The 23,389-nt window shown below is 54.8% G+C and overlaps 1 protein-coding gene across 7 annotated transcripts in view; it reads right to left on the bottom strand.

Moving 5' to 3' along the window:
- Nucleotides 1–23,389, bottom strand: part of Prr5 (proline rich 5) — a 44,020-nt gene that overhangs the window by 6,576 nt on the left and 14,055 nt on the right. For 2 of the 7 annotated variants that reach the window (XM_052160199.1, XM_052160195.1), the window contains exons 2-7: nt 18,819–18,938; nt 12,198–12,278; nt 6,667–6,715; nt 6,380–6,437; nt 957–1,048; nt 436–576 (exon numbers count right to left, since the gene is read on the bottom strand). In XM_052160199.1, the coding sequence (XP_052016159.1) occupies nt 436–576; nt 957–1,048; nt 6,380–6,437; nt 6,667–6,715; nt 12,198–12,278; nt 18,819–18,928 (531 nt within the window). In that variant the 5' untranslated portion in view covers nt 18,929–18,938. Of the gene's footprint in view, nt 1–435; nt 577–956; nt 1,049–6,379; nt 6,438–6,666; nt 6,716–12,197; nt 12,279–17,794; nt 17,911–18,818; nt 19,152–23,389 lie in introns of those variants that run through there. The other 5 variants (XM_052160197.1, XM_052160194.1, XM_052160193.1 and 2 more) reach the window with 5 other exon arrangements.

The following is a 23,389-nucleotide window of genomic DNA, read 5'->3' as shown; positions in this document are numbered from 1 at the left end:
CAGGACTACAGGCTGTGAGAATTCTGCACGGTGAGCCGGCAGGCACGGTAAGGGGATGTGTCAGATGCGGGGGCACACGTGCTTGCTGGTGGTCCAACTCTCTTCAGTCCTGGAGCAAGTCCCTTTAATCCAGCCATCCTAGCTGGCCACTGTCCCTTCTCCAGAGCTAGCCTTGTTGATGAAGTCCATCTGTACTAAGTGCCTGGAAAACTTGGTAGGTGTGTATACGTGCGTGTGCATGTGTGTGTGTGCAAGCACACTTGAGTGTACACCCATGTGCGGGAGTGGGGGCCTGGCCCTGGTAACTGACCAGGCATACAGAAGCCAGTTGTCGCAACAAGTAAGTAACTGTGGTCTGGTTTATGTCCCAGCCCCGAAGCCACACCTGCCCGCTCCCTGCCCAGTCAGTCCTGGGTCCCCAAACCCCCGTCCCACCTGCAATATCAGCAGCATTTGTGCGATGGCTGGGGGCACACGCGCGTGGGAGCGGGCCAGCGCGTCCTCCAGCTTCACGCTGAGGGTGATGGTGTTCCGGAAATGCAGCAGGGCGAGCTGGCGCACCGATGGCTCCTTGCCCTGCGGACACAGGAAGAGACAAGCTGGCACACAGCTGTTACAGTTTTCTCTCTCTACCACAGGTCAAGGGTGGGATGTGGGAAAGGGCCCAATGACGCCCACCCTTCCCCCCACACTCTATCCCTGTCCTAAAGATACAGGATTCGCTGCAGCCTCATCTAGCAGGGCTTTCTCTACCATGCAGAGCAGATCTCTGCCAGTGGGTTTCCGCACGCAAGGCCTTCCAGGCCCTAGGAGTCCCAGGCCAGCTAAGCTCAGCTGGTCTGTAAGGGACAGCCTGGGTTAGTACAGAAGGGGTCGTCGGGGCTGGAGTCCTCCTTCCTACAGCCAGCTGTCTCAGGGTCCCCTTCCTCCCACGCACCCAGCCAGAACACACCAACCTGCACAGGGTAGAAGATGGCCTGCAGGGTTGGCAGCACATCACTGAAGAAGAAATCCCAGGTCTCCGCCAGTGAGTCCAGCAGCTTCTGTCCTGTGGGCACAAGGAATCATTACAGTGTGTCCTGAACACAGCAGCAGACTCACCAACCCAGGACAGGGAGCTAAGGAAGAGTGGGAGGAGCACTGAGAAGGCCCCCTGCCCCCCATCCCCCCACCCCCACACAGCGCTCTGCTACCCAGCCTGATCTACACCTGTAAAGGGGGACATGGTAAGGTTTACAATCTAGAGCAGATGGGACATAAACCAGGAGGGTCCTTAGCCTGGTGAGTGTTGGCAGCTGGTTCCTGTCCCCCTTGGGCATGCTTGTGCAAGAGCTGGTCTCAGACCCCTCATCACCTGCCTGTTACCCTCTGTCCATCCATTTATAGATCCCCTAGTTGAGACATTGGGCACTGGGGACAGTCAAGCCCCCAATGGCTCCAGACACCTACTATTATATAGCAGGGAAGCAGGACATAGACCAGCCTTGGGGAAGACAGTGAGTAAAGGGTCAGAGACCCAGGCCAGGCTCTGGCTCCCTCTCAGAACCTAAACCACACATCTCACCCTACTTGTGGGAGATGGGACAGAGGACTGGCAGGGAGGACTTCCTGGAGAGTTGTCTGGTATCTGGGCTGGCTTCTCAGACAGACATATGTTGGACATGTGACACCCACCCTTACCCTACCCGGCCATGACAAAGCAGCAGCTGTGTGAGAAAGTGGAGTTTGGATAAGATGTAGGAACTTGGCTGGCCTCAGGCTGAGTGGCACCACCTGACAGGTGGGTAGGTGTTAGGGAATAGGGCAGGTAGGTGCCCCAAGATGACTCTGTGGCTTGCAAACTCAGGAACTCGTCACCAGGGTAGGCAGCTGAGACAAACGACCACTGGGTCTAGGGGCAAACAGGCTCATTGGTGTGTCCCATAGGACTCCGGTGCTATGTGGGTCTGAGCAGGGAGGGATGCGTCCTTGACTATTGGCCAGCCTGTCTGTCTGTCTCCAGATTTCTATGGCAACAAGGAAGTCTGTGGACGCCTTAGCCCAGCTTTCCAGTACTTGTAGAATTTTCCGTCATGGGAAGCCCTAGGTCCGTGTGGAGCGAGGATGTGGGGAACAGAGAGCTGGCCCCAGGAGCAGCCTGGCCTCTGTGTGTGGCCGCCCAGGGCTGTCTGACAGCTCTCACATTCCCGGGTGGCCCACACCTGGTTCCAGAGGCAAGGAGACTGCGGGAATGCCCGGGGCAGGCGGATGCTCACAGCTCCTCCGAGTCCTGCCCGAACACAAAGTCCCTTCAGTTTCTGCCATCATACAGGAAGAAGGGCTGCTCAGTCCTGGCTGGCTGTGGGGTGGCCCTGGGCGCCAGCCAGGGCTGTGTGCCACCGAGAGAAGGTCGTCCTCTAGCCCACAGCGCAGACACACCACAGAAAAGCAGATGTTGTAAAACACAGAATCCAGGCCCCAGCTGGAGCTGTGTGCTGTCAGAGACCCAGAAGGAGAGCCTGATCCCTGGCTGGGTTCTTGCCTGGGACTGTGGACTGGGCTGGGTGCCGGGGAGTGGGGTCAGCGGAGGCTACGGACAGACACACGGACAAGGGCCAAAGCCTTGCTCTGTGGCTATGGCGGAGCCCCAGAAAGTTCTTCCAGCCAGACCTAGTGGCACCCTCTATGTAAGGGACAGGGTACGTCCCCAGGGCTTGATGATAAGGTACCCTGTGTCTGCTGCTGGTAGGCTGCAGCCAGTGGATGTGTGTACCCTCACTGGGCCCCAGGCAGAGGTGGGGCAGAAAGCTTTGAGGAAGGGCGCCAGGCTGAGGCTCACGATGGCTTTCACTGGGATGTCAGTCTCCTTTATTCAACCCCAGGGTGCTAGGAACCTGGAGAGCCAGGCGGGTACAGCTCCAGTCCACAGGCATGCAGGGAAGGCTCCAGGGATGGTGCCCACCACAGAGAAACGTCGAAGGCTGTCTAGTAGGGGGCTGAAGCATCTGCACAGGCAGGCAGGAACAGAGGAGTGTGTGCGGGATACTCACACACACACACACACACTGGCTACACTGAGTTTGGCTTGTGGGTGTGAAAATGCAGATAGCAGCCTCGGCGGGGGCAACAGACCCCTGCGGCCTCCTGGGTGGCCTTTGGTGAGGTGCCAGGCTGTTCTCTGGACTCCAGGAATCACTTAGTTTGGGAAATGATGGCAGAGGTCTGTCTCCTGGAGTCTTGCTCTCTGGAGGCTACCATCTGACTCCACGTGTCCGTCCCCTCCAGCAGCTACGGGCTTAGGGTACAGGCAGCTTCCCGGATTCAAGGGGGCGGATTTTATGAGATGGCGGGGTGGGGGTGGGGGGATAAGATGGCAGACCCACAGGGCAGCAGTAAGTGGCTGAACAGGCTGGACAAGCTTCTGCGCAGACCATTCTTAGAGGCCATATCGAGGGACAGCTACCACCACCCTTCCTTTCCCAGAGTTTCCCTGCACCTGACATTCGTCACACTATCCTGTCAACATGTGGTTTATGTCTCAGACCCTGTAGGTTTCCATCTCCAGATCCCCAGACACTCCCCCTGGGCCCTGAGTAGACACAGTTCATTCTTTGCTCCCATTTGTGGTAAGAAATGGGCCCTGAGGGCGGGGAGGCTGCAGTATATGATACCCATGGTACCTCCACACGTGCCTGGAGCTTGCCGCTTTCTCTGGGCCTAGAGGTTGGCCATTACAAGTCCAGGCTTCCTTTTCCCTTTCCCTGGGAGGCCCTGCCTCACAGGTCATGAGGTTCCACAAGCCTCACAAAGCCGCCCTTCTCCCCTGGCTCCCCTGGTCTGTGTTAGTGGGAGGCCCCTTGGGGAATGTGCTGAGTCAGGCGGGTTAGGAGGGTGTGGGAGGCCTCTTCCCTCAGGTGCCAAACATTCACAGCGCCATCCAGGGGCTTGGCTACTCCGACGCCCCCTGGACCTTGGCTGCCAGGGCCTCCTGCCCACACCCACTGTTCTCAGGGTGTTCTCATTCCTGTCTGGGCCTGCCTCATGTAGGAAGATGATGGAACTGGGGAGGGAGGGTCCCCTCGGAGTCAGTCAGGCAGGACTCCAGGCCTCAGCCTCTCACTCTCTGAAGTGGGCTGACAGTCATTTGCCCAGGGCCCAGCAGTTGGAGGAGACACCTGGAGTAGTGAGTGACTTGAGTGGGCTCCAGAAAGCCAGTCACCTGCTCTGTCACTTGACCAGCCATGTATCCAGTGTGGCCCAAGCAGGACTGAGCATGTGCTTCCTGCCCGGGGCTGCTGGGTTACCCACCTGGTCAGCGGCGGCAAACCGACTAGGATATAACCTAGTGGAGAACGGCCTGGTGTCTGGCCCATGGGAGGCGCCCAGCCAGCATTCATAAAGCTCATAGCCAGTGTGAGGTCTGGGCACATAGTAGGTGCTTGTGAAATACAGTCTGAAGCCAGGCCAGGGCCTAGTATACACAAAGTAGGTGCACATAAAAGGCCCGTATATTGAAGCTAGTACAGGACCTGGCACACAGTAGGTGTTCATCAAATGCTTATGGGATCCCAAGTCAGCACAGGGCCTGGCACACAGTAGGTACTTGTCACATGCTCACAGGGCCTGGCATACAGTAACCATTTGCAATGTCCTCTAGACACTACTAGCCTTGCCATAGTGCCAAGTCTCTCCTGGGACCTCAAAACCATCAGACACCAGGGGCCTGAGGTGCTGGGACCAGGAGGGCAAAGTCCTCTGCCCTATGATGAGGGCTGAGCTAGGCAGAGAGGCTTGCTGGAACTATGGGGCCTGAGAAAGAATTAGAGGTGCCCCGTCAACAAGGCTCAAACCTCCCTGTAGTATGGTTGTGGACCAATCTCCTACTATCCCTGCTGTCCCTGTGTAGGGACAGTGACCTTTTGCCCTAAGGTCATTCTCTGGTCTTCAGATATTTAGACTCAAGATGGAATCTCTCAGGCGATGGAATGGGGTTCCTGTTATACCTTATATCCTGATGTCCCTTATATCCAGTGTGGATATAAGGTAGCCCCTAAAATAGCTCACATGTTGATGGATTTGTCCATAGCTGGTGGTGCTGTGGAGGTGATTGGCTCATGACTACATCACAGGACAGACCCATGGGCCAGTTCAGAGCTGAATGTGCCTTGGGAGATGAGGCATGGCAGAAGACAGTGCACTGTGGTGTGATGGTTAATATTGACTGTCGCGGCCGATAGGACTTAGAATCACCTCCTCCGGGTATGTATATGAGGAAGCTCCTAGTCTGGATTAGCTGAGGAGAGAGGCCTTGCCCTGGATCCCACAAGCTGGGGCCCTGGGCTGACGAAAGGAGGCGGGCTGAGAGCAGCACTCATCTCTCTGCTTTCTGGCTGTGGGTGCCATGTGACCTGTCTCCTCAAGTTTCTGCCGCCATGCTATTCTCCGCCATGATGGACTGCAACCATGAGCAAACTAGACCCTTCCTCAAGCTGCTTCTGTCACGGCAACAAGACACACAACGGATGCACAAAGGTACGCCCTGCCTCTGGTCTCTCCCTGTCTCTCTGCTTCCTGACCACAGAAGCCGTTCCTGGTGGACAGCTTTGCTAACCCACATCTCTCTGATGTGACTCTGGCTTCATGCCAGGCCCAACAGTGATGAGCTCGAGTGTCCAGGGACCCCTGACACCGTGAACCAGAATAAACCTTTTCCCTTTGCAACAGTTATCTTTGCCAGCTCAACAAAACCTACAAACACAGGACAAGAGCTCAGTCAGGAATAATCTAGATCAGGCTGGGCTTATGGGCATACCTATGGGGCTTGGCCTTGATTGTCAATTGCTATGGGAAGACCCAGCCCACTGTGGGCAGCACCAATTCCTAGGCAGGAGCTCCTAAACTGTGTAAGAGAGAGCTGAGCACAGCGGAAAGCAGTATGCACGTCATCTCTGGTCTTGACATGACTGTACAAACTCCCACCTTGATATCTCTGCTACCAGGCCTGTACCCTGGAACTGTAAGCACAATAACCCCCCTCTCCCCTAAGTTGTTTTTTTTTGCATGGTGCTTTATTACACCAACAGACATGAAACTAAGACATCCTTTAAAGTGTTGGCTTCATCATAGTGATTAAAAGCTGAGGGCACCGTCCTCAAGAGCAGCCAGATGAAGCAGGCAGGGCACCTGGAGCTGCGCAGCTCCCAAGGGGGACAGATTCTCTCCAAGGTCCCCTCCCAGTTCAGACCTCAGTCCCGCTGCCCAGTGCTGTTTCCTTCTGCTCCAGCCATCTTCACCAGAGAGCTACTGCTCCTTCCTAGCATCTGCTATGCCACTGTCCCAGAACAACCACCACACCACGTCACAGCCAGGCTGGCTACACTCAGCCCCAGGCGAGACTCACCCTCGTAGAAGCGTATCTTGTCACGAAGGATCACCATGCCCTTTGTGAGCAGCTGGTTCTGAAAGCCAACAGAGGTGCCATCACTGACCTACAGCTATTCCAGGGTGGTCTGGACCCCCAAGAACCCCCCACCCCGGAGTCCACCAACAAGCAGCTAAGACATAAGACCCACCCTCCTGCCAAACAGCCCTATCTACCCTGAGTGGCCAGCCTTGAGCCTGCCCGGGCTGTCGCAGGTCATATCACTATAGACCTCCTCTGAGAGTCAGAGCAAGCCTTCCACGCACCTGCAGGTACTCAGTGAAGAAGGACCCCAGCTCCGTCTTCAGCAGCTGCCTGTAGGGGAGGGCAGAGGAGAACAAGTTGAGGTCAGGTCATACAGTAGTGGCGAGGGCTAGAAACATCTCGGCAGCCAGGGACCAACCTGCTCAGCACAGCAACACAAGTGGCCCAAGAGAATATTTTCCCTCTATGACGCACAGAGTGGCTGGCTCCCTAGGGATCTCCCTATGCATCTCATATGCACAGAAGAGAATTCCAAGGGTCCCAATGGGACCATACATCTTCTCTTCCTCAAACAGACACCCACAGGCCTGGCCCTGCAACACTGGGCCTCATCCATCACTACCTTTCGGAATCCCACAGCCAGCGGGGACTCCTTTCCTAAGTGGCTTTCCCTCCCTTTATTATGAGCACCAACTTGAGTCTTCACAGAGCCAGTGACAGGCGCTGACTGGAGTCCCTTATATGGTGGAGGCCGGAGCAGCTCACAGAGGTCAGCTACTGGCCCCACACCACACAACCGGGACCAGATTAACACGGGAATCTCTACTTTGTGAATAGTGCTGCCTATCTCTAGTGGAGTCATGTCCCACCCCGATCCCATCCTGAAGAAGTTCAGCCTGAGAGGGTTTGGATGAGGATGTTCCTCACAGGCTTAGAAACTTGAACACTAAGTCCCCAGATGGTGGCGCTGTTTTGGGGAAGTTGTGGGATCTCTTGGATATGGAGTCTCGATAAAGTCACTGGGGCCAGGCCCCACTTCCTGTTTACTCGGTGTAATGCTTGGGTTTGAAGATGAACTCTCAGCTTCCTGCTCCTGCCCCCATACCTGCCCCTTGCTGCCCCACCACAATGGACCCTTATCCTTGTGAAGTCCAAGTCAAATAAACTTCTCCTCCCGTTAGTTGCTTTGGTCACGGTGTTTAATCACAGCGCCTGAAAGGAAACTAATGCAGCCATTGACACCCGCACAGTCCTCGAGTTCTGAGACAAACCAGGCACAAGTCTTAGACTTTCTGGCTGCTAGCTCCACTTGGGAGATGTAATCATCCTGAACTACAGGGTTCCTCACCCTTCACGGTTCCGACACATACAAATCTCAGTTATCCGGGCTTAAATAACACCATCCCCAACAGCATGGTCCTAGTTAAGTTCCCCCAGAATGAGTGTCTACAATATAAGCTCCTCCCCGATCCTGATTGGTGGCTGAGTTTGGCATTTCCTTCAAAGTTGCTCTGTGATTGGTCTTGGCCATCTGTCCCTTCAGCTCACATACAACCAGGCACGTGACTCCACCATCTCCTCGTCTCCCAGGAACAGCCCCCATCGCCAAGATGCTTTATAAAAACAGACAAACTAGGCGCTGGAAAGGTGGCTCAGTGGTAGAGCATTTGCCTTGCATCTGCAAAGCCCCAGAACTGTAAACAACAACAAAAAAAGGCTAAGCCACACAGGAACTGGAAACACATAAGGGATAAAACTCCAAACCAAACACAAACATAAAACATAACAAAAAGAGGAAGTGACCAGCGGCCGCGAGAGCGAGCACGGCCAGGTGGAGCGGGTGCTGTTCCCACACATGCACCAGAAGCTGAAAATGCCCACATCCAAAATGTATGCACCTAACAGGGTACCGTGGCAGGAGATTGTGGCCATCCTCGGCTATAGTTAGTTTGTAGGTCGGCCTGGGCTACAACAGACCCTGTCTCAAAAAGCAAATGAGGCATGCATTCCAGCTAATGACTGCAACACTGCGGCCAGGTCCGCCTTGGACATGCTCAGAATACACTCAGTGTCCCGTCAGCCCAAACTGACACAAAGTGCTGACTCAGGCAATTTCCCGAATCACATACGGACCACGAAATATGATAGCGTGCTGCGTGAGAAGCTACTCTCACAAGCAACACTGCAGAGCCTTTCCTGTGAGGCTGGTTCATCCACTCACATTAGCCCAGGCTGCCCTCCCAACTCACTATGGGGGCTAGGCTGGTCTTGAACTCACAGCGATCAGTCTCCAGAAGGAGAAACTGAAATTGGGAAGGCAGACGATGAGGTCAGAGTCAGGTCAGAGAACCCAAAGTCGGCTCCCTAGTCTGGGCTAGGTGGATAAATGGTAACCTGGCCAGACATGTGGCATCACCTGTAATGCCAGCACTCAGGGATAGGCAGAGGCAGGAGGATCACTTCAAAATCGAAAAAGAAAGAGGGGGAAACAGTCAGCCTTTCTCAACAGTCAACCCTCTATGCTCTGAAGAAAGCCAAGGAGAAGTGAAGAGACCTGGGACCTCGAGAAAATGACTGGAGGTGGCACCTGGTAAAGGCCGGGACTTCACCAGGGGTGTCGGCCATTTGACAGTGTGCTGTGGGGATATCATCAGGAGTGCTTCAGGTGGCATTCATAGCTATCCAGGGATGCATATGGCCTGAGGGCTGCAGGCTAGACCCGGAAACACTGCAAACTGGCCAACTAACTGTAAAGACTCCTCCACGACATGTGGCTGAGGATGCGAGGTGATGCTTCTCCAAAGAAGATGCGCGAGCAGCCAGCAAGCACCCAGCAGACGCCTGGCACCGTCAGTCACCAAGAAACGCCAACCAGAGCCACAGGGAGCCACCGTGGTACACACAGCGCAGTTGAGACTCTCAGCCAGAAAGAACTACAGTTCGAGGCTGTGGGCCCAACTTGCTGCTCACTCTGTGAGAAGTGGGGAGCCTTCCCCAAAAGAATCCCAAGCCCTCAACAGACCCAGACATGCTAAGAGAAGCCATGTCACACGTCTATGTGAAATCTTGAACATGGAACCTGGGCACAATCCTGGCAGAAGGCTGAGGCAGGAGGATCTCAAGACTATGTTAGACTAGGTTGCAGAGGTCTTCAGAGACACTCCTCAACATCAACACTACAGCCAGTGACGCATGCCTTTAATCCCAGCACTCAGGAGACGGAGGCAGGAGGATCCCTGTAAGTTCAAGGTCAGCACGAGCTAAATCGAGAGTTACTGGCAATGATAATATGGAGACCCTGTGTGAAGATAATAAACAAACAAGATAACAAAAGCTAAAACCCCCAAATCTTTTGTCCAAGGCTGCTCACAGCCATAGGACCCGGCACTCACAGCCGCAGGCCACACAGGTTATCTGATGGAGCAAAAAAAAAAAAAGCCAGACCTCAGAAGCATGAAGGGAAGAGCTGCATGGTGTCATGAGATGCCATTCGTACGACATGTCCTGAAGAGCCAGGCTGGGCGCAATGATGGGCTGTTAAAGACAGGAACTCTTTCTGCGGTGATGCAAAATGAACTAGAACTCTAGTGACAGCCACACAAGCACATGAGCACACTCAACACTGACCAGGGCATTTTATGGTCTATGAACTGCACGTGGAGCAGTGCGCACAGCCATGCGCACAAAGGCAGGTCTGTTAGGGACAGCGGACAGTGGCTGAGCAGGTGCATCACGGGCCTGCAAGTTCACACCACTGAGTACCCTGTCCATGATGCATAGCACTGAGTCACAGTGGCCTAGTGCTCAGGACAGTGACTGGCCCACAGCTGGCCAGGGAGCATGGGGGCAGGCTACCCTCTGCACTGCAGGCACGCCGCTGGATCTACTGTCTGGGCTTAGAAAGGGTCACTCTGTGATTATCTCAAGGTGGAAGTCCCTGGAGGTGTCGATGTGACCAAACCACACAAGGCTCTATGTACATGTGTGTGCACATACATACATATATAAAGGGGGGAAGAGTCATGCAGAATCTTCAGTCGTGACTCACTGGCCCTACCTAGGTACAGCTGATACACTGTGTCACTAACTAGCCCTTCCTGTGGTAATGGTAGGGAGCTTTTGAACGCAGCCATCAATGGTTCCGTCCATGGATTCTCTCCCTGGATCAAAGCTGATGACCAGCTATGCATTTGAAGCACAAACAGACCCAGCCGATTTTTGTTTCTGGCAGGGTCTCAGATATGTCAGGATGGCCTTAAACTCAATATACAGCTGGGGATGACCTTGAACTCCTGATCTTCCCGCTTCTACCTTCCCCATGCTGGGATTACAGGAATGAACCACTGATGTAGAATCAGGCTTGAAACTCAGGTTTCATGAGCAGTCAACAAACACTCTGATGACTGAGCCACATTCCCAGCCCTAGACCTAGTTAATTCAATGTGGCCACACATGGAGAACTAAAGTGGGAAGGTACCACGGACCCTGGAGCTGGGACCTGGGTTCTAGCTCAGCCACCCATGCCACTCAACTGGCAGCCAATGATCATCTATAAAATACAGACATAAAGTCATGGACCCAAGGGCTGTGGTGCGTGGAAGGCTTAAAGGCACAGCAAGTGCGTGCCTGAGCACACTTCTCTGAGAAAGCCCACGGCTATCATTTGGGGGTGCCTGGTGTTTTGCTTTGCACTGGTGAAAAAGCAGCTGAACCAAGATCACCTTATGTCTCCGAAGTCAGCATCTCCCGTCACCCTGCTTTCTAGTCAGACACCTGGGACACAGGGTGGCTTCTCTAAACCTTGCCCCTCAATCCCTCCTAGGAGGCAGGGCAGCCCCTAAGACCTATAGGCCTCTCGGAGAGGAGGTGGCAGTCAGAACCAGGAAGGCCAAGGGAGGGGCGCAGTGTTGGACTCCACCTACTCTGCGGAGTTAAAGATGTGGGTGCCCTCTGTACCTGTAGATTCTTTTCCTGTGTGTGATGCTGGGATCAGAACCTGGGCCTCCCTCACACATGCCAGGCCAGGTCGGAGCACTTCACTGGCCAACCCCAGGCTGGCCAGCAGACTCTTTAGATTTGTTATAAAACGGGCTCCCTAGGCTCACAGATGCACTGTGAACAGTGGGGGACTGTGAGCAGCAGCAAGCACAGGGACTTCGGAGGTACCTCGCCTCCATGCTGTCCCCAGGACCCTTTTATACTCTGGGCCTCAGTTTACCCACATAAGGGCCCTTTCAGGTGGATATGGTGTGGCTGACCCCTGTCCTATTATCCCTTAGGCCTTGCCTTTGCCAGCACATGCAAGATTCACTGTTGACTTCTGCAGATAAACTTTTGGATCTAGGGATACGGTTCTCTGGGTCAGGGATGGAGGTTAATAGCACAGACTGGAAATGCCCCATTGTGTCATCTGTGTGACCCCGGGGGAGGTCGCCTGACCACTCGGAATTCCATCCTTTTCCACTATAAATGCTGACTGCAAACTCTCTCAAAGCGGCGGTGGCCTGGTCTACAGCAGCAGTCTGAGAGGGCTCCTCTGTCCTCGGCTGCTTCCCAACCTGGATCCCAGCTGGTCAAAGGAAATGAGGGGTGTCCGCGGCTGGACTGTTTCCGGAGTGGCAGTGGGTCATTAAGCAGGTGGGCCCTTCCTCTTTGACAGAATAAATATCCTCTGTAATGCACCAGGCGGCAGGGAATGCGGACATTATCTCAAGCCACTGTCCAAGTTCCACCCTAGAAGGGCGGGCCCGGGAGGGTGGGGTGTGGGCCTTCCCTCCCCCACCCCCAGCAGCACAGATGGGTTTCCACTCACCGGACACCCTCGTTGAGGACGAAGAGCTCTTGGTCGGGCAGCCCCTTGCGCTGGAAGACAGCGATCACGCCGTTATGAATACTGTGGGCAGAAAGAGAGTGGTCACCCAGAGGCACTGCGTCTCTTACTGCCCCCCAGGCCTGCCTCCTCCCACCTCCCCAGTCCCATCCGGTCCCACTGAGCCCCTCCTGAAATCATGGGCGTGCCCACACCCTGTTTCAACTCCTGGTCTGCAACGCAAACGCCTCCGGCTCAGCAGAACCTGCCAGGCATCCTGCAGGTCCTGTAGTCCAACCTGGGCAGAACCTCCCTTCCTTCCAACATGTTCTTAATCCTCCCAGCTGGGCCAGATACTGGGGACCTTCCTCATCATCTCTTCTCTCTCTCCCTCTCATGTCCAGGTCCTGAATTTGAATTTGCCTCTACTCCCCAACGCTTCTAGTCCCATGGTGGTGCCCCCATGAGCCACGGGGGTCCCAGTCCCCACAGCATCATCCCTGGGGCAGGGGAATGCTAACTGAGACTGACCCTGGCCAGGCTCTGCTGATTAAAACCCTCTGAAGCAGGAAGCTGCAAACACTTTTCTCTAAAGGGCCAGAGAGTCAGCTGATAAAGGTCTAAGGACTACTCAGCCTCCTGCGGCTCTTCAGCTCTCTGCTTTGATGCTGTGAAGTTAGAAATGTGGGACTGTACACCAATAAAACTTTATTGTTCATATCATATATATCAGGTGACAGATTGGGTTTGGCCCATGGGAGCTGCATGAAGTTCAAGCCTTGCATGGACTGCAGAGAGCCCCTGAGTTGAGCTCCATGGCACTCAAGCCTCCCTGTGCTTATCTGGGCACTCAGGGGAAGCTGCTGCCAGCCCCAGGACATTTGCACATGCCTTTCTTCTGCTTGGCTATCTCCTGCTCCTCTACTATCTACGCAGTCCCTTCTTCCAGGTCACAACTGCCCTCAGCCCGTACAGCCTACATCAATTCAGAACATGCTTAGCCAATGTGACCACTGGTCTAACTTTTCTCCACTGCTAGGTAAAGCCTGGCTGTCCTGGTGAAGACCAGACCACTGTCCTTCCCTTGAACCTGGCTCACAGAGAGACCTGAGAACTTTCCCACCATTCTGGGGAGGCCTCACCCATAGAAACAGATTGGGGGGTATGGGGTGATGAGCATGCCCTGGGGGACCCTGAACCCCGTCAGAGGAGACAGTGGAGGTCCAGAACGGCTCAAGTAGGAGCAGCCCCAGATTTTAAGGTTCAGTTTGTCCTTCTATTATAACTTCCCGAGAGACACCCTGACTCTACCTCCCTGGCTCCCTGTGGCCTGGGGTACAATGGTACTGCGGTACCTGGAACCCCTCCTACCCAAGGCTGGGCTCCTCAGGTTCTCAATGGTGTAAATTGTGCTGGCCATAAAGGTGGTTACCTAACTACTTTCCCCTCCTGCACTACCCTAGGCTGCCAAGGCCAAGCCAGCATCCCCGAAGCCCCACCCTACCACCACCACAGCCAGCTGACCATCTCCTGGGCTAGTCCAGGCTGAGGCCCCTCACACCCACCCCTTGAGCCCTGCACTGACTCCAGCCCCATGGACAGGCTGAGGGGAGGGCCTGGGTTTATGCCTGCTCTAGCTTCCAGGCCTCGGTGCTCCCTTAGCTGAATGTGCACACTGCCCGCCTCCCAGGAGCATTTCAGGGACAAAGACTCGGGAACACCTGGGCCACACCCAACCTGAGGACCACCCAATGTGGTCTCTCGGTGTTTTAAACGCCAACATGTGGCACAGGCAGTCAGACTTCAATTATAGAAGAAGTCGCTAAGGCTTAGAGAGGGCAAGAGACACATCTATTCAACAGGAGCAGAATTGAAATGAGGCACTGGCTTACACTCCCCTCGTCCCAACCTTGGGGACAGACCCTGCTCCTTTGATTCTTCCTTGCTGTGAGGCTCTGTGGGCTTTCTACAATCCAAAATAATAGTAATAGTAATAGTAATAGTAATGATAGTAGTAATACAACCCCAAACAAACAAATAAAAAAGCCCCACAAAAACCAAAAAAATCAAAACCTGTCAGCTACTTGGAGGGAGGAAGGAGAGGGCCAGAGGACCCCATGTGACTTGTCACCCTGAAACACAGAAGTGAAACCCTGCCTTTCTAGCCACAGCCTCCCAGTCAGGGTGGCAAGCCCAGTCAGGACATCTGCAGATGGTCCCCAGGAAACCACAGGAAGTGGAGGGACTTCCGGGTAAGGCCAGGGGAAGGCATCCTCAGGTGTAAAGCCCTGCCCCTCTCAGGCCTCTAGCATCTACCAGAAAACAAGGCCCTGTGCAGGCGGGTCAGGTCCCGGCCCTGGAGCATGTCTGGCCTCACTGGGGGAGCACGGGGCAAAGCAGAAGTGGACCAACAGCAGCTTAGCCTGAGGCAAACCGCCACCTGAGGAGGGGCCGCCTCATCCTGAGAGGAAGGGCAGGTCTCTGAAGCCTGTCTCGGTTCCACTGAGTACGAACAATTTCACCAAGAGTCTGAGATCCCTGTAGGGAGGAGTGGGGACCGCCATCTTTCCCAGATCCCCGGCCTGCTCTGGAGTCCTCTAGAGGCGTCGAGGACATGGAGATAGCATGTTTATTTGCCGGGGAGTTGGGGGGCTTCCTTAATGTACCTGGAAGCTACATGACACCCCAGACCTGCGTCTTAGTGCTTAGGGTCAAAGGTTGGACCTTGAGACCATGTAGGGAAGAAGAGGGCCTGGGGCGAATCTGAGGACTGCTAAAACCACTTAGTATAACAAACTAACAAACGCCAAATCTGACACCTGTCACTCAGTGTAGCATGGCTGCCTCTTAGGGTGGCTCTGGGGACTATGCTCTACCTCGGCTGGTTTCCAGAAGCACCTGAGTCCCTTGGCTCCAGGTTCTTTCTTGTCTTTAAGAACAGCAAGACAGGACGGATGCTAGGTGTCAGCTCCTTCTCGGCCTTGTCCCACCCTTCACAGATTCTGTGACTACACAAAGCCACCTAGACAGGCTGGGTCATCACCTCAGCTCAGCAACTGTAAAGTAACCACATCTGCAAAGTCTCCTAGCCACACGAAAGCCCGCATCCACAGCCTGAGAACTAGGGCAGGGACACTTTGGGTGTGTGTGTCTCTGTTCTGCTAACCCCAAAGAGCTGAATGCACACAGTGCCCACCTCCTGGGGGCCTTTCAGGGATGGGCACTCAGGACACCTGTTGGTACACCCAACCCATGGACTACCCACTGTCTGTGGTCTCTTCAGCATAAATGCCAACAAGTGGTGGGGACTTCAATTATAGAAGAAAACACTTAGGCTTAGAAAGGTTGAGGGTCACATCTTTTATTCAGCAGGGCCAGAATTGAAATGAGGCCCTGGCCTACAGTCCTCCTGTCCCCACCCTTCAGGATACACAGGTTAGACACCCTGCTCCTTTTGATTCTCCCGAGCTCTGTGAGCTTTCCAAAGTCCAAACAAACAAACAACCAAACCCAAAACCAAACCAAGCCAAAAAAAAAAAAAAAAAAATCCTGCTGGGTGATGGTGCACGCCTTTTAAACTGAGGCAGAGGCAGGCAGATTTCTGAGTTCGCGGCCAGCCTGGTGAGTTCCAGGACAGCCAGGGCTACACAGAGAAACTCTGTCTCAAAAAAAAAAAAAAAAAAAAAAAAAATCATGTTAGCTAGTTGGAGAGAGGGAGGATGGAGAGGGGCCCAATCTCAGACTGGGCCCTAGGGAACCCCAGGACCCTAGCCCGGAAGCTTTGGCTCAGGCCTGGGTGGGATTTAGGGCGTTGTTCCCACTTGAGTCAGGGCCATCAGCTCTGGAAACGCAGCTCTAATCACCAATGCTTGTTCCCTTGTGCCCAGCTCGGACAGGAACTCAGAGACATCTCTGGACACTGGGCTCCCTGGGAGGCCTGGTTCAGACTCCAGACACTGCTGTCAGGGGACAAACTGGTTACCTCCTTCATGTCTTCATTCTCTTTATGGACATGGATAAGGATAGCCCATTTCGAGGGGGTGGGGGGAAAGAAGAGGAAGGGGAGGAGGGGGAGGAGGAGGAGGGCAGGGACGCACACCTTGCTTTGCAGGGGGCTTGCACTTTGGGGTATACTTTGCCCTGCTCCTGCCTGCCCAGGGCTTCTACCTGCTGGGGGAAGGCACCAGCTGGGTGAAGGCTCAGAAGGCTAGGACTCCCCCATGGGTTCCGCTAGCACCTGTGGATACTGGCTAGCTTCTGGGAGTCTTTTTGGGGCCTCCAGGGGTGCGAGGCTGGAGGACAGCAGGGCATCTCCCTGGCAGGAGGGAGCTGTTAAGCTGGCTGGGGAGGCCTGTTATGCCCTTGAGCTCTGGGAAAGCAGCAGCAGGTGCTCTGGAAACAGCTCCCGCCTCCACATGGTTGTAGGGGACAGGCCAGCAGCGCCATGACTCTTTTTAGAGCGCTTCCTATGTTCCCACACGCCTAGCAGGCACGGAAGGCAGGGGCAGGCCAAGTGGCCAAGCAGTCCGGTGTTCCCTGTTCTGCTTCCTCCAAGTGCTAAGCCATCAGCAGTCACCCCCCAAGTCCCCACCCATAGCCTGCCTCTCACTTACTTTCCGACTTGGTCTACTGTGTCTATCTCTGAGCAGGCTTTTTGCTCCTAAACTAAGACCTCAGCCTGGTCAAGCCAACATGCAGCAAATGAATGAATGAATGAATGAATGAATGTGTGACTATCTCAGGACATAGCAATAGCTGTGCACTGAATTTGAGGGTTGTACCTAGCATCACTGCAGAGGGTTGGACAGTCCCTCCTGAGACACTAAAGCTCTCAGTCTGACTGGGAAATAAGATTCTTTAGCGCTGCTATGGTCTTGAGACATAGAATGAGGACCACAGCTTGGAGGGCTAGCCAGAAGCCAGGCACAGCTGTCCTGACCCTGCTCAGGGTTGGTGTCCCGGAGCTCTTGCAGGCACTGGAGAAGCAGCAGAAGGTGAGGCAGGTGCTGGGGCTGGGAGGGGACTCTGGGCTACCATCTCAGTCCCTTCCCTTATCTGTGTCTGCACGCTGGCGGGAATCGGGACTCAAGCCGTGCAATGCTGTACAGTATGGGTCCTGGCTGCTCTGGGTGACCCTGAACAGGCTGGTCCAGAATTGGAGCAATGCAGAACACAGCTAGAGCCTGCTTCCCCAGGCAGGGGGAGCCTCCTCCGTCCCAAAGGCTGGCGAGAGGGGAGCAGTTCAAGTAGGAGCCGACATCAAGCCTCTGTAGTTTGGTAGGCCACCAGAGGAAAACCAAAGGTCTTGGATGATCTCTCCTTGCAAGCCTTCCCCCTGCCTGAGCTCTGGCCAAGAGTAAATCTTCTCACAGCCACAACAGATGAAATGTGGGGCCTCTGGACCAGAGGCCTCCCAGATAGGGTGAAAAGGTCCCTACAAATTGTTTCTAGTAACTTCCTAGACACTACTCCTATAGGCATTCTCCCGAATGCTCCTAGTCATAAGTTCTGAGTTACAGGGTACCTACTGTGTGCCAGAAATCATGCTCACAGCCTATTTATTACACATCTCCACATTTAATCCAGCAATAGTCACTCACCCATATTATTGATAAAGAAACTGAGGACCAGAGATGGAAAGCAAACTGCTTAAGGCCACACAGCAGAGAAGTAGAGTTGAAATCTGAGCCAAAAGTCAGCATGGCTTCACTAAACCCTGGCCAGAGACAAGGAAGGGGACGAAGACTGTGGTGAGCAGTTCTGGGGCAAAAGGAGTCTTCCTTCTCTCACAGTTCTACTCTCAGCCCAAGGAGGTCTCGAGACCTATGCAGGCCCAAGACAGTGGGAAACTGAGGCAGGTAATCTCAGTTCTCAAGCAGCTTAGTGGAGGAAGTTAGGGTCCCAGCTGGCAGCCGGGTGGCCCCTGGTTGCTCTCGGACTGGATGAACAGAAGACATGTTTCCAAGTGACAGCCGTGTCCCTAGTGGCAGACCACAGAGGGTGAAGAACCTGGCCAAATTTCACTGCCAGGTGGAGGGGTGGAGTGGAGTGCCGGCATCCACAGACCTCCCTCAACAGCCTGCCCTACACTCCCTCGATCCCTATTTTACTTTGAGTGGAAATATTTTTTTTTCTTTAAAAAAAAAAAAAAACACCGTCCAACAGGAGACCCACCGGGGAACTTAGCTAAAAGAACTATCTATGACTCTGGTTGAGAGCACAGCTGGGGGAGGGGCTTCCCACGCCCGGCTGGTCCTGGATGGGCCTCCGGAAGGGTCCGGTAAGGAATGTCTGGCAGCTGGCGCACCCCCGCGGACAGCTGGGAGGCCCCGGGTCCAACTCGGGGAAAGCCACCGCCCACCCCGCGCCCAGAGCCCGACACGCATACAGGAAGTGCAGCGGCGCCCCGCTGTGGGCCCACGAGGTTCAAGTGCTCCCCTGCTAAGTGGGGGCTCAGAGGCCTCCAGCTCCCGGCCGCCCGCCCCCGGGGAACGATCGTGGGCTCGAGCCGCCGACACGTTGCACTCACTTCCCTCCCCGCGCGCGGCCCGGCGGCGGGGCGAGCTGCGCGCAAAGTGGCGCGGTGCGGTCTCCGGCCACGCCGCTCCGGGCTGCGCGCCTTACCTGTTCCAGGTGGCGTTGGCGCAGGCTCGGCGCTGCTGCGTGCCCCGCTCGTCCGCACCCGCCGCGCCCGGCTCCCTCTTGCCCAGGTCACTGAGGCTGGGCGAACTCATGAACTTCAACCTGCGGAGAGTCCTCATGCTCACCCCGGCCCACGCGCGCCCCGCGTCCCCTACGACGATAGTCGGCTGCTAGCAGCAAGCCCGGCGACCCCGTGGGGTCCCGCCTCGGCCCTGCGCCCCCGCCAGGGGCAGCACGCCCAACGCCGGGCCCCGTGAACCATTGCTTGCGGCGGCGCAGCGTGGAGCGCTCGGAGCGCAAAAGCAGGCTGGGGGCGGAGCCTTTCCGTCTGGGCGGGGCTAGAGTGGGCGTGGTCTCCCGTTGGGAGGGCAGGGCCGGCGTCTTGGAGCCCTCAGCGGCCAAAGGGCCAGCTCAATGGGTTTGCTCTCAGCCACCTCCCTTCTTCCCTTCGTAAGCCACCACACAGGAGTCACAGGACAGTTCAACCTCAACTGTCCACTCGGCACTCAACTCTGTGGTCACACACACCATGCACAGGGATTCATAGGCTCCCATTAATGTCTCCTGAACTCACTCTCTCTCTGATCACCCATCCCAGGAGAAAAGGCTGTGTCCACGGAGATCCATCCAGACTCCTTCTTGTTGACACAGGCTCCTCCCACTGCGGATCAAAGCTTTCAGCCGGGTGCCTCAGCCATCAGCCCCAGCACACCGGAATCTAGCATGAACCAGGCTGTCCTAAAGCCTTTTCTCGGGGGAGGGGCCAGGAACTAGGGTCCTCTCAGACAGGTACCCTGGATGATTGACTGGGCAGTGGGGTTGTTGCAGGTACGGAAGTTAAAGGAACGGAAGGCAGTGACATCCCCTGAATCTCAGATTCTCTTGTATGGTAGAAGTCAGAGTGTCTCTCAATCCTTGCGACTTAGGCACAAGGCAAAATGATCCTAGGAAACGACAGCCCTCAGGCATTGAGACAAATATGAATTCAACCTGTTGGGGATGCTGTTGGGCACCCAGGGCAAAACAATCTCTCCAGGGTTCTGCCAGCAGAACATGGCGAGCTGGACCAAGACTCATGAACACACAGTGCCCCAGTCACTGACACACAGCCTCCTTCAGCCAAGATCTGGGAGTCCCTCTTGTTTTGCCTGCCACGTCCAGGCACAGCCCCAGGTGACTTGTGGAGAGTAATGACTCAACTCCAACCATCAGCATTTCCCAGGCGGCCACTGTGTGCTGGACACCCCCACATGCCTGTCTTAGGAGGCAGCGATCAAACAGACAGCTCCTTGTTCACAAGAACTCTCACAGAGCCGAAGGCCACTCAACCTACTGTGAAATGGAAGCCAGGGAAGGGCTGGGCTCCCCCTGACTCTTTCAGTCAATGGCCCCAGTGAGGAGGCCCTTGAGGACTTGAGGATCAACAGCAGATAAATTCACCAGTCTCCAAGCGAGGGAGGAGATGACAGCAGCAGGCACTGGCTTTCTGAACCGTGCCAAAGAGCCCAGGTCTGGGAGGATTGCAGCATTCAGGTGTGTGTGTGGGGAGGGGGGCAGGGTAGAGGTTGCTCACTCAGGTATACAAGGCTCGACCAACTGTGGAGCTCTGCTCAAGGAAGCAGGAGGAAGCCGGCTTGGACATTTTCCAGCCAAACTGACACACACAGGACACCGTCGCAGCTGGACACGGATTTCCTATCTTAAAAATACCTAGATGAAAATCCTAAGTGATTTACCGACCCACCAGCCTATGCTGGTGTGCAGAGGTGGGCCGCATGATGGGCGGGGCTGTCACTGCTCCATAGCATTGGCCTTGGAAGTCCCGGGTGGGTCCTCTCCACCCCTGGAGCAGCTGCAGCCTTGGGTGAGTCACTTCTCAAAGGCTTCAGTTTCCTGTGTGGAAAGTGAAGGCTACAAGTCCTTGACTTCACGCTATCCCTCCAAGACACCCAGTCCAGGCCCTGTTTGTTTGTTTGTTTGTTTTTCATTAGGCACCAGGCATGTCCAGTCCCTGCCTATGAATTCTATGTGCGTCAGGATAGGTATGAATGCCGGCCAACGTAAAATCGCAACCCTAAACCCTCAGGCTGAAGGGATGGCTTTGTACTGCTCTCACAGAGGATACAAGTTTGGTTCTCAGCACCGGCATATGCTGTTCACAAACTCCCTGTAACTTCAACTCTGGGAATCCAGCGCACTCTTCTGGCCTTTTTGGGTACTGCATACAAGCACACAAGCCCACACTCAGATATACACACTCATACACATAATCAAAATTTTTAAATCAACAAGGTCAGATACATGTACTAGGCCCTACTCTTGACTCTACCCACCCTGCCCCATCCCCAGTCCTTAGCACCCTAGCCTGGACTACAGACCCTTTCCGACCACTGTCTCTGAGTGACACATGTTGCCCTCACAAATAATAGCTGGGCACACTGGCCTCCTGAGTTCCCACTGTGCCAAAGAGCTAGCCTGAGGCCCCCAATCCTTGAGATGCCTTCAAAACCTGTGCGCCTCCCTGCTCTCCAGAACACCGTTCAGTGGAGATCAGAGTGGAAAAGCATCTCCCCCTTTTCCCGATTGCCCCGCCCTTGTTAAGACTTAATCTGGCTTTCCTGACACTGTCTGTCAGAGGCAGGAGCTGAAACTTGCTCATTCCTACCTTTCCATGCTTACCACACAGAAGCTCCTCACTAGGAATGGCTAGATCTATCTATCTCATATTTTAGGTCGTATTGGTGAAAATTAAGAGGCATAGGCATGAGACCGCCATTTCTCTGCCACTGTCGCAAAATCCTGACCCCTCAGAGAGGCCTGATATTGTATCCAGCACAGTTGGGCAGGACAAAGGGCAGAACTGACCCCTGGCTGCCCGTCTGGCAGGAGTGGCCGGATGGGCACGAGGTGGGGGGCAGTCTGAGCAACCAGAGGAAGAGAGAAGGCTGGTAGCTGAGGGGAGACCACAGTGGCAAGGAGAGGAAGGAAGACCGAGCGGCAGGGGGCTCCTATGGGAAGGGCTAGAAGCAGGACTAATAATATCCAGAATGGGGCTTGTGACTGTGAGACTTAAAAGTCATCTCCGGAGCCAAATGTAGGGGTACTGGTCTGTAATTGGTTGTTGGAAGATTGATACAGGAGGATTGCCTTGAGTTTACAACTAGTCTGGGCCCCATAGCGAATTATAAACTCTTAAGAGACTGTGTATTAAAGAAAGGAAAAGAAAAAGACATCTCCAGAGAGCGAAGAAACGAGCTGTCCCCGCCTCAGCACAGACGAACACTGGCTACACCCACAGCCCAATGCAGAAGTGCGGTGGAGACGCGGGGGAGCCGTGCCGCCGGGTGTTGGGGCTGGTGGTAGGCATCGCGGGTGCTTCTGGGTACAAGTATTGGAGCTAGGCAGCAAAGGACGGAGCTCTCTGCGCCCAGAAATCCAAGGCAGAGTCTGGGAGGAAACCAGGCTGTTACAACTCCTCAGCAAAGACAACTGAGGGGCTGGAGGGTAAGTCTGACTCCTGCGGCCCGAAGTGTCAGAAAATCCCAACAAACCAAAACACAACTGTTTGGCAGAATGCCTAGACATCTCTTGGTACAGTTATGACCCCTTTAAGCAGGCGCAGGCAGGGGCTTTATGTGCCCCGCTGGGTCCCCCAGGCACTGACAGGGACCTCTGGGTTTGGTGCCTGGATCAAGGATTAAACAGTTGTTTTAGGAGTGGCCTTGAAAAGAATCACCTGTGTCTGAGATTATTGGTTATGGCCATGGGAGACAAGTGGACTCATTGGCACATCCCCCAAGCTGCCAGTGTCCCTATCTCAGAACCACAGTCTCCTCCTACAGGACCCAGGTTCCATCCAACCTCCACCCGGTCAGCCAGAAACAGGAACTTGACACAGGATACTGGCCACCAAGGGAGACTCAAGGAGCATCAGGGCCACCCTTCTTGAAGTGAGTCCTAAGTGAGCAGCCAGGATGGAGGTCCATCTGGTCTTGCTTCCAGGCCAGCTAACCTCTAAGGGACTCAGTGAACACATCTGGAAGATGGGCAGCATCTCAGAATTTGAGGGCCAATAAAGATAGAAACTGAAGCCCTTTGAGGGGGAGACACACACTCCCCCACAGTCCTCTCTGACTCATGGGGTATGAAAGTACTGAGGGACTGAGCCCAGGTGGTTCATTTTCGGGGCACAGTACTCTCAATCCCCGGCCCCTGATTTCTAGTCTAGGACAAGACCACAATGTGGTTTCACCCTCTCTTTTCCCATGTCAATCCAAGGGGACAGAGAACTTCTTTGAAAGAGCCAAAAGGGATCCTTGCTTGGGGTTGGAAGCACAAGAGATAGGGCAGAGAGGCAGGGCTTAAACACACTATCCCATCTGGTGCTCCCAAGGCTATGGTGCTCCCAAGGCTGTGGTGCTCCCATGGCTGTGGTGCTCCCTGGAGGTGAGGTGGGGGGGTCTCATGTCACAACAGAGAAACGGTTCTGGGAGGCTGGGGCACACACACAAAATCAGGGCAGGTAAGTGGCAGGGCTGAAGCAGCAGCCTAGC

The sequence above is a fragment of the Apodemus sylvaticus genome, chromosome 17, assembly GCF_947179515.1.
Source record: "Apodemus sylvaticus chromosome 17, mApoSyl1.1, whole genome shotgun sequence".
NCBI lineage: Eukaryota > Metazoa > Chordata > Mammalia > Rodentia > Muridae > Apodemus > Apodemus sylvaticus.
This window is presented reverse-complemented; position numbering and strand designations above follow the sequence as displayed.